We start from the raw sequence: 10,805 nt of genomic DNA on the forward strand, positions 1-10,805 counted from the left end.
AGCAGAAGAAAGTTTAGTGGCATTTAACGAATTATGCAAAAAAACCTGAAGTGTTTTAAAAGTGGGTTTCCCATTAAAAAGAAATAAATCAGTGCCAGATCCACTGCAAGGAAACCCACAAAGTAACATTAAGCATGATTTCTACAAAACCTAAAATAACATCAGAGGTTATTTTGAGCTACTAGTCTAATTTAGGACTGAAGTAATGGTCAGATTTCAGATAAAATTGTTATCTATTGGTCAATATGAGCAGATGCTCTTTAGTGAATAAACTTTACAGGGAGTTCTACTCTTTCCTTATAATCTCACAGCAGCTGTAATGACATCCAGCAGGACTTTAGATGATTTGAGTGGTGCATTTGCAGCTTGCAGGACACTCCTTCTTCACCAGTGGGTGGCTACAGCCAAACAACATTTTCAGGTTTTTGCAGTTTCCAAGGAAGTCTTGATACTTACAAGGGTTGGCTAAAATAAAAGAGAGAGGAGCAAACACATGAAAAAACACATGAAATATTATTTGGAAGCCCTGATTTGATACTTCTGCATTTTCCAGAAATTCCAGTTGTTCATGTCTGTATAAACTTTGTACTTTTGCTCTGCTGTTAAAATGGCTTGAACATTACAGAATGCCTTTTTTAAGGAGAATGGAGTGACTTACTGCAAAGTCCTTTGTCACAGTGGCCAGGACAGTCAGCACACTTTGGTCCACTTCTGTAAGGCATAGCTATTTGCATGGGGTTATTTCCTCTGAAATTTGAAAGAGTTACGAGACAAAACAAGATCAACATGAAGCTCTGAGCCATTAACAGGAGTTTGTTTTTTATTGCAGTGAAAGGCATCCAGAAGTTTTTGGATAAAAGTATTTTCATAGGCTGTCATGTTTTAGTTTCAGATATTCATCCAATACAAAAAATTTGATTTTAAATAAGAGAGACAATAAGGTTTAGAGAAACAAGATTAATTGATTATTTGCATTTTATAGCATTATCTGTTAAAAAAAAATTATATGCTTCCTAGCTCTGCTTCTCTAATAGATTTCAACTGATTGAGGTAATCATACAATCACAAATCACAGACTGGTTTGGGTAGGACGGGACCTTAGAGATCACTTAGTTCCAACCCCCTTCCATGGGGGGGTTGGGAGATCACTTCATTTCAACACCTTCCACTATCCCCAGTTTCGGCAAACCTCAGCAAAACCATTCTGAAATGCAGTCCTTTACCTCTGTGAATATTCATTTGCTCTTGGATTTCACTTTGCACCTGATTTTCTTCTTTATGGTCAAAATTACAGCATGATTTGTGCCTGATCCCTGATTCTGACAGAGATAAGCCCTTGTTTGTCTGCTGAAATCTCCCTACATGCAATAAAATAAATACTGATATATTCCACATGCTGTTAAAAACCCACAATTCACATTGGTATTTTCAAAAGTATAAATGGTTAAAGTAGATTGCAATTGTTTTATCCTATAGCCAAGGATGTTTTGGAAACATATCCATAATCATCACAACTGAGTGAGAAGGCAGTACGTACGCGGGGCAGTATTGGCAAACATAAAAGTACTTGTACGGGCCTGTGGGACAGTAGGAAACTCCACATCCCACCTTGTAACTGTTGTACCAGATTAGCTGTAGGATAAAAACCAAACACATTATTTCAGAGTCATCCCTCTTGAATTCTCATTAGAGAACCTCAGAAAATAACAGAACCAGAAAATAACTTTTTCTTTCATTTTTTCTAGTCAGCTTTTACGTTTAAAGTTTAGCTGTCAGAAAGAATACATAGAAAAATGAGTTTCCTCCAGTTACCAAATGTGTTTGAACACAGTGTCTGGCAGGACACTAAAGTTGAAATTCAAATATTTTCATCACAGCTATTTTGCTTTGACACTTCTTAATAATGTATTTCAATCCCTGTACAGAAAATATTTATTTCTGAATTGAAGATATTTCTAAAGAAAGGTTTTTCTACAGAATAATATTTCTCTTTTGAACAGCTCTTCCAAAATACTGGTTCCATTGCCTCCTAATTAGATGGAAAAGAATTTTAGCTTATAATTCATCTTTGGATCAGAGTGTGAATGATAGATAATAGTTTGATGACACTGATAGTTTTTTTCTGATTACAAATAACTCCCAGCTGCCTTAAGTGTACTCCTATAATTCTGGTGTACCCCTGCAGTTTGTTTCAAGTCTCCATACCTGAGTGTAGCTCTCAACATTGACATTTTTCGAGATTGCTCCATATCCATACTTGAAGTTGGAGGACTGACTGTACCACACTTGAATTGCATCAGCCCATGTTCTTGGGTAGGATGACAGCAACACATTCTCACCACAGGTGACACCTGGAGAAGAAGTAAATCTATTTCATTAGGAAAGAAGCAAACTGTAGGGCGGGAGGTGGGACAGAGGGGCTGTAGCTATACTCTTTAAAAAATGCCTATGATGCCAACCACTTTGCCCTGTGATTTTAAGGAGTTCCAAGTTGTCTTTCAGAGTATTCATCTGACAAAAATGATGTTTTTGTGTTTCATAATCACAGACTCACAGAGTGGTTTGTGTTGGAAGGGACCTAAAGATCATCTTGTTCCAAGCCCGTTGCCATGGGTAGGGACATCCTCCACTAGACCAGGTCCTAAAGTGGTATTCTAATAATCTTAAAAAGCTATTCTACAACAGATTAAAAGTCATCCTTATTTCTCTTTCACATTCACAGGGGTCATCTGCAAACTGCCATTAACCCATCAGCTCAGGCTCCACCTTTGTCAGTACCATTAATAACTCTCTTGTCTCTTGGACTGATTTTCATCCCACACTGACTTGCCCATTTCTGAGCATTTTTGGCAGCTTTCTCACTCCACACCTGAAAGACACAAAGGAAGAAGTATCCAGGTCATAAATAGGTTGGTGCAGCCCATGAGAAGAGGAAGAAAAACATAGGAATGGGTGTTGAGCACTAGATGCTCCCGTGGCCCTCAACAGAAAGAGGAGGAGTTGTGCTGTTTTACTCTCCTGGGGCACGGGAACCACATTTCTTCAACTCTTAAAGGTGTCAGAGCAGGTTATTCTGCACAGTTCTGTCACACAGTCCCAATCTCCAGATGGTGCAGATTAAAGGGATTTTTATAACTTACTGCTGAGCTCTTTCAGCTTTGTGTCCAAGTGAACACTGCTGGGTGCACTGGACTAAAAAGTATAAAACTGATTTTCAGTCCAGGTGCAGCTGAGTTGTGGCGATTGATATCAGCTGGGCTTTGAACCTGAGGAATGTTTGCAGGCCTTGCTAGGCAGGCTTAGCCACAAAGCACTGACCAGCTCATCTGCTCATGGGACAGGGATAACAAGGAATATCAGGGGTGACAGGGATGGGAGAAGTTTTGCAGATCTAGATCCCTTTTGCCCTCCTGACAGTGTGAGATTCAGAAGCTGCTGCTCGGGCTCCCGTTCCCCCTTTACATTGCGTGCTCTTTCCTTCATTCAGGGCTTGTGTTTCTCTTTTTAGAATCAGAGAATCATGGATAGTTTGGGTTGGAATGGGCAGTGAAGGATCATCTAGTCCAACCCCTGTGCAATGAGCAGGAACATCTTCAACTGGACCAGGTGGGTCCGAGCCCCGTCCAACCTGGCCTTGGACACTTCCAGGGATGGGGCAGCCACAGCTTCTCTGGGCAACCTGTGCCAGGGCCTCACCACCCTAATCATAAAAATCTTCTTTCTTTATTTAATCTTAATCTACCTGCTTTTAATTGAAAACCTTTACCCCTTGTATTATTGAAAGAGGCCCTGATAAAGTGTTTTTCCTCATTCTTGTAGACCCCCTGTAGGTACTGGAAGGGGCTCTAAGGTCTCCCTGGATCCTTCTCCAGGCTGAACACCCCCAGCTCTCCCAGTCTGTCTCCAGTGCAGAGGTACTCCAGCCCTTGGAGCATCTTGCTCGCTCATGTTGAGCTTCTCATCCATGAACACCTCCAAGTCCTTCTCATCAGGCTGCTCTTAATCCCTTCGTTCCACAGCCTCTTTTGATGCTGGGCTTGTCCTATCATTTCCTTTAAGGGAAAAGCAGACTAGCTGTAATTCATGGCTCACCATCTTCAGCATGTTCCTGGCTGTGGGAGTTACAGATCTCCGTATTTCATTGTGTAGCTCAAGGATCTGTTTTTCTTTTTGAGGCTTAAAATGAGGAAAGGAGAAAGCGTTCACTTTTTTATATGGAAAACCCTGGAAGAAAAAAACCAAAACAGTGAAGGTCCCAGTTAACAGAAGTGTAATAGACAAGATAAATTATGAGCTTCTTGTCACTTTTGTTTGTCAACTGAATCTACCCCAAGAATTAATGTCATAAATTTTGTTTAACTTAAGACATTTATGGTGGTAGAAGTAACATCTCAGCCAGTTGTTTTAGGCTGCATCTATACTCAGGTAAAGGAGAGTATCAACTTACAACATGGTGCACCTGATATTTACTGAAGAAAATTTTAATTTTCTTTCCTAAAGTACTTGTTTCTTTCCATTCATTTGTAAGAATAAAATAATGAGATAAATAGCTCACATTCAAGTGCCCACTTAGTAGATATCTACATCTTACAAGATTAATCCTCTCTAAGAAGTTTATGAATCAGATTTCTGAAACTTAAATTATTTATTTATTTATGAAAAATGTCTTTTAAAAATTAGTCCCGTGAAGGGAAGAATATTTTGGTAGGCAGAATCACCAAATGATTTGGGTTGCAAGCTTAAAGAGCCAGTAGCTCCAAACCACCTGTCATATACATGGACACTTTCCACTAGACCAGGTTGCTCAACCAACACACAAATAATAATAATAATAATAATAATAATAACAACAACAACAACAATAATAATAATAACAGTAATAATAATAATAATAGTTATACAAAGTCTGTACGCAATGAGAGTTCGTCTTCAATGTGTTACATTAACATACTAACAATACTTGCACCCCTAAATTCTAAATGTCTAGAGATCAAAAGATCAGACTACATTAGGCCAGATATCTATACAAAGGAGTCAGATATGGGTGTTTTGTACAGATGAATGTTCTTACCTGTCCATCAAATTGGTGTAGCAGAGCAGCCAGGAGAAAAATTGCAGTTAGTAGATCCATTTCTATAGGGGGAAAAAAAAAAATCAAAACCCCAGAAACAATTAGTCTCTGTTGCATAAATGTTATGGCACAATGTGGTATGTGAGCAAGATACAAAACTGCTGCAACGTCAAAGCCTGAACAAAGAAGTTTATTTTAGTTGATCCTGAATATGGATGTGCTGAAACTGTGCACAGGCACGGTCTCCTACAGAGAGAAGACTCCACCTTGCATGGAAGCAGGGACTCTAAATATCATAAAGTTGTGTGTTACTTGAAACAGATGGTTCAGTCCCCTTTTGACTCCTTTATTCAAGACATCTTGAATTTGCAGCATTTCCTTCATGTTTGGCTCCTTGTGTGGAAAAAAAAGCCCATTAATGTGTTCAGTACTGTCACATCAGAATCCTTCTCAAGCATCATCTACAGTGAGATCTGGTGTTTTGGAGTGGAGCACTGAACACATGGGCTGTTTTCTCCATTTCTTTCCCTGCTCCCCATTTCCTCATTAAATCAGCATCATAATGGCTGAGGCAAACGGTGGTGATCACCCTCATGTTTCATCTGACACCTAGACACAAAGAAAACCTTCAAATACGATGTTATTAACAAATAATGTTGGCTACTGCACTCTGAGTCCTAAGGCACCTCATACAGTTGTACACAGACACTCTGAAACCACTCATATACACAGGACAATTTTTCTGCATGTCAGGAAAAGCAAAAGTTATATAACTTTGTATTGATGAGAATATATGAGGGAAAATGTCTTTTTGGTTGTTAAAGAGTAAAGATGTGGAAAATCCCAAAGAAGACTAGCTTTGAGCTCAGCAGGTTACCTAAAACCAGACAGGCAAGAGAGAAATAGAGATAATAAAACCCAAAAAATATAAAAAGCCTTAGAGGTGGCCTCACAGAAAAACCCACGGTGTGAGCAGTACAGGTCAATAGAAATCTAGGAAATCCTGCTTGATAGGGAAACTATCATTGTAAAAAAAAAAATTAAATTGTCCCTCCTTTTGTTTAAAACCAATATCTGTTGTCCTATCCCGTAATTCAGATATTCAGTCTTTATTTTCTTCTTCCTGTGATTTCATAAGGAAATCATTTGCATGAGGTAGAGGCAGGGATCTCACTGATATTAATGAAGAATAAATTCTTAAACTGAAAGGATATTTTTAGACATAGAAGAGTTTTCTTGCCCTTACATGCAGAAACAAAATCTTTTTGGGACCTCCTGGATTAAGGGCTGCCACTGGAAACAATTTCTAGATCCAGAGTTAAAGTTGATTAAATACTACCGCACATCTTCGACTGCCAGACCTACTGTCCAATCTGCCTCTTGGACTAAATGTGTGGGGCTTTACTTTCAAAATCAAAAGATGATAGTTCCCAGATACAATTATCCTTCCCTGTCAAGAGTGCTCAATCCACTAAGTCACTTCTATGCTTCTGACAAACAAATGCCAGCAATGCACTTTCAGGCAGCTCTTCTTGAAAACCTGAGGTTTCATGAAAATTTGATTGGGTATAAAAAGAGATAAAATAAACACTGATAGCTTCAAAACTAGAAAAAAAGAAGTTCTATTTGAAAAATACAATCTTATGTTTAATCCTGGTGTTTCACTCCTCAGCAGAATCTTTCTCCTGGCATTTGATACAGCTTTCAGGGCATAGCAGGTTTGAAAGTTTGGAAGAGTGGGAATATTTTCAGTTACTTTAATATCTTTTTCCTCTACCTTCTTTAATTTACATCTTTAAATTTCATAAAAAAAAAAATTCACTCTGCATTAAGAAAAGGCAATCAGCTTATTACATACTGTAATATAGATCAGACATTTTAGCAGCATATATACATGAAAGTTTGGACAGATAGTTAACATTTAGAGATGACCAAGTTATGAGTTGAGCTATACTTGTATATCCCAATACTCAAGTGAAATAAATTCAACCTATCAAAATAATTCAAAAGACATTAGAAAAGCATTTCCCATGACTGACCACCCTCTGAAAAATGGATTGATTTATATTCACATTTCAAGAATGAAGCAAGTGGGTCCAAGAGTTACATTTTGATCCAAGGAAATATGGGAATTAGACTCCAGTGAAGCCATTTTTCACCCCTACAGGTGCAAGGTGTGGTTTCAGAGCAGAAGATATAAATTATTTTATGTTCTTCCTCTGAGATACTATAAACAGACATTTTCTTTTAATTATCACATTTGGTACAACTTAGCTATTAGTTGCATTAACCTTTGTAGCACAATGCCCAATCAATACTGACCAAGAGACTCTACGGGTAAAATCCCTAAGGCTGAAATTCAATTCTGCATACATTACCTTCATCCACCAGAATCCTCCTGTATCTGAGGAAGTGGAAGGGGTGTGAGGCTCTCCCCAGTGCAGGGTTGTATATATATATATATACATTTTCCCTTTTTTTTTCCTTGTCAATATTTATTGCTGATAAATGACATCAGCTTTGGGCCTGCCCGTTGTGGAAGAAAGAACTTTTCTTAAGGAACAGGTGACTGAAAATGAACCAATAGAGCTGCATTGTTCTGGATTTTTTTTTTTTTTTTCTTATCTCCAGGGCAAGAAAAAAGAGAAGACAGAAGACCTGTCCTTTTGCAGAACTTCAACTTCTAGTCTGATCAGCAAGCTACAGTGCTAATGTGTTCACTAAATAAAAGCTTGAGTTCAGGGCTGTTGTTTCAAAGTTGTCTTTCCTGTCTCTGGCAAAAGAGTAGGATAAATATTTTGAGGCACATACATAAGTGAGCAACTTCTTAGCTGTGCACAGAATGACCTGCACTGTGGGTAACACAGTGATATTTTCTTTCAAGCGGTTCCTGAACTTCCATTTGCTGAATAAAATATATTCTATTAGCTCACTGCAGCTGTGGCACTGGACATAACTTCTTACCAGGGCATGTATTGATAGGACAAAGGGGAATGGCTTTAAACTGAAAGGGGGAAGGTTTAGATTGGATATTAGGGAAGAATTCATGACTATGAGTGTGGTGAGACACTAGAAGAGGTTGCCCAGAGAAGCTGTGGCTGCCCCATCCCTGGAAATGTTCAAGACAAGGCTGGATGGAGCTCTGAGTAATCTGGTCTAGAGGAGGGTGTCCCTGCCCATGGCAGGGGGTGGAACAAGATGATCTTTAAGGTCCCTTCCAACCTAAACCATTCTGTGATTATCTGATTCTGTGATTATTGTACACATAACTCACCCCACATGTTGGTCAAGGTTAACTTACTGCAGAATGGCTGCAGATGTTGCACATTTTCCCTCTTCAGTTGAGAGATGTGTGGCATGTGCTCTGCTCTAGTGCAGCATAGAATGGTCAGGTTGAAAGGACCTTAAAGACCTTCGAGTTCCAACCCCCTGCCATGGGCAGGGATACCTTCCACTATCCCAGGTTGCTCCAAGCCCTGTCCAACCTGGCATCACTCAGTTTACATTTCCTTTTTGCAGAATCTTTGCTTTCATTTGCTTAAAAGGTAATATCACAACGGCAGCTTTGACAGGCCCTCATTGCTGAAACACAACCTTTCTTGCTTCCTTCCATGCAGTCTAGTGGCTATCAGAAGGCATAAAGCATCTGCACATCTCCTTATTCCCTTCTTGGTTCCCTTCCTCATCCTTGCCTTTGCTGGGGTATGTTGCACACTGAGCACCCTTTTCACCATGCTGGCTCAAGGTTGCTGCCCACACTGCAAGTAAATATTGTCTCACCGTTTCCAGATTTCTGCAGAATTCCTGCAGCTGTCTGCTGTTGCCAGCATTTTAATACTGTATTATAATCCCTGTGTTGGAAAACATAGCTGCCTTTGTTCTTTGTTTGTATAGCGGGCAGCACTTAGGGGAAGTTGCCTCTGATAAGGTCTCCCATATCTTTCCATGTTCTGAGATAAGGGCAAAGGTACTTTTTTATCTGAAGTGCTTGTAACAATTTTGATGAGACCAGGGTTATCACCATCAGAAAGCCTCATAAGACACCTACCACAGTTATTAAGACTGCATTTCTATTGACTGTGAGGGGAGGCAGTCTAGCAGCTCCAGATTCCCAATGTCCTGGGAGATACTTCCATTCTTTTACCCCATCTACCATACTCAGCAATTTTCATTAATTCATTACAGTCACCTGAGTTTTATTTGTGCTGTTAAAACAAAATTATGCTAGTGCAAGTATTTCTTTAAAGCATGCCCCACCTGTTTGAATAGTGAAAACGATTTGTTCTCTAAAGGATGACTGTCAGATATGCTGCAATTCATGGTCTGTGGGTGAAATAATTGGGAAGAAATAAAAGATTAATAAAACTGACATCCGGAACCATGGTACAAAGAACAATTTAGCGTAGCAATTGCTACTTCCTCATGTGGATTATCTGAAGGGGTGAGGTAATTTAATTAAAAAAATAAATTAAGATTTCATTCCATGGCCTTCTGCAAATGTATGAATATTTTTAAAGATAAATCTATGGAAAGTTCTTTAAAAAAAATCAGCTCAAAGGATTTGACTGTGGAAGTTCTCCTACTGCCCTTGTGAAGACAAAAATCCAGTTTCTTCAATTCTTTGTTTCCACTGAAGTTAATGACAGCTAAAGTAGGGCTTTAGATTCCATACAGTTCTGTGTGGTTCAGAACTTTGCATAGATCTTTTCCTTGGCTGTACAGAACACCTTGCAGACCCGACTTTATTTGGCAAAAAGGAACATTATTTCTTCCACATGACCCAACTCACCTTCCACTCCAGATTGTTATCATTAGGGAGAGAAGCAACAGAGTCAATCAATCCAACAGATGCTGTCAGAGGCGGGCAGATGCCCCTCCAAAAGAGCCAGCCCAAGCAAAGGCCAGGCATGGAAATGCAGAAGTTAGGAGTCTCTTCAAAGGCTGTTGGACCACCAGGGTTGAGATGTTGGGCTTGCAAATAGGAAATTGTGATGGCAGCACTCTTGTAACCCCACATCATTGGTTTTGAATTGGAGGAGGCGTGTGCCCAGCCAGGGTGAAAAGCAGGTAGAGAAAGTGCATGCTTCTCAGGAAAACGCAGCATTCCATGTGTGCCTTTGGTCTTCAGCGAGCCAAGCTCCTCACCATGGCTCCTCTCCATCACCTCTCGGTCCAAGGAGATGTGCTGGTCAGGTCTCTGCCCTCTGTGGCACAGGTGCAGTCTTTAAGAGTTGAAATTGGCTTTCAAAGGAGACATTTCAGGGACCTTTGCCTACAGGTGACCTCTAACAGCAGACCTGGAGGCTGGCAGTGTGAGGAGAAGCTGTGGCTGCCCCATCCCTGGAAGTGTCCAAGGCCAGGTTGGACAGGGCTTGGAGCAACCTGGTCTAGTGGAAGGTGTCCCTGCCCATGGCAGGGGGGTTGGGAATGGATGTTTTTTAAGGTCCCTTCCAATCCAAACCATTCTATGATTCTATGACTGCAGTAAGTCTCCTTCTGTGATACTTTGAAACTTGAAACCTTTGCCTGTGTATTTATCACCAAGGAAAATAAACAAAAAACCTAAATGAACCAACAGTAACTGCACATAAGCACTGTATATTGGAATAATTAAAAAAAAATATTGTTATCCAGAAACTTTTAGAGGCCTAGTCCTTCTCTTGTGCTCCCAGAAAGTGATCTGTAAAAAAAAATAGGCTGTTCCTTAGAGATGTTTTTCTATATGTTTCTAGAA

The 10,805-nt window shown here is 39.8% G+C and overlaps 1 protein-coding gene across 1 annotated transcript; it reads right to left on the reverse strand.

The window, feature by feature from the left end:
- Nucleotides 1–337: 337 nt before the first annotated feature.
- On the reverse strand, nucleotides 338–10,232 carry LOC108449259 (cysteine-rich venom protein-like). Its single transcript, XM_017744927.1, has 7 exons — nucleotides 9,861–10,232; nucleotides 4,093–4,224; nucleotides 2,779–2,869; nucleotides 2,206–2,351; nucleotides 1,538–1,632; nucleotides 659–747; nucleotides 338–465 (listed from the first exon to the last, which is right to left on the reverse strand). The coding sequence occupies exons 1-7, from the start codon at nucleotides 10,230–10,232 to the stop codon at nucleotides 338–340; spliced, it is 1,053 nt and encodes a 350-aa protein (XP_017600416.1).
- Nucleotides 10,233–10,805: the final 573 nt, after the last annotated feature.

The sequence above is a fragment of the Corvus brachyrhynchos genome, unplaced genomic scaffold, assembly GCF_000691975.1.
Source record: "Corvus brachyrhynchos isolate BGI_N302 unplaced genomic scaffold, ASM69197v1 scaffold116, whole genome shotgun sequence".
NCBI classification, from domain to species: Eukaryota; Metazoa; Chordata; class Aves; order Passeriformes; family Corvidae; genus Corvus; species Corvus brachyrhynchos.

Excerpts from the sequence above, each read along its gene's own strand:
- LOC108449259 (XM_017744927.1), bottom strand. The coding sequence starts at position 10,232 with ATGGAGAGGAGCCATGGTGAGGAGCTTGGCTCGCTGAAGACCAAAGGC. Across the intron at positions 2,870-4,092 it reads CCAGGAACATGCTGAAGATG|GTGTGGAGTGAGAAAGCTGC; the intron begins GTGAGCCATGAA and ends TGTGTCTTTCAG. Across the intron at positions 1,633-2,205 it reads ATGTTGAGAGCTACACTCAG|CTAATCTGGTACAACAGTTA; the intron begins GTATGGAGACTT and ends TTTATCCTACAG.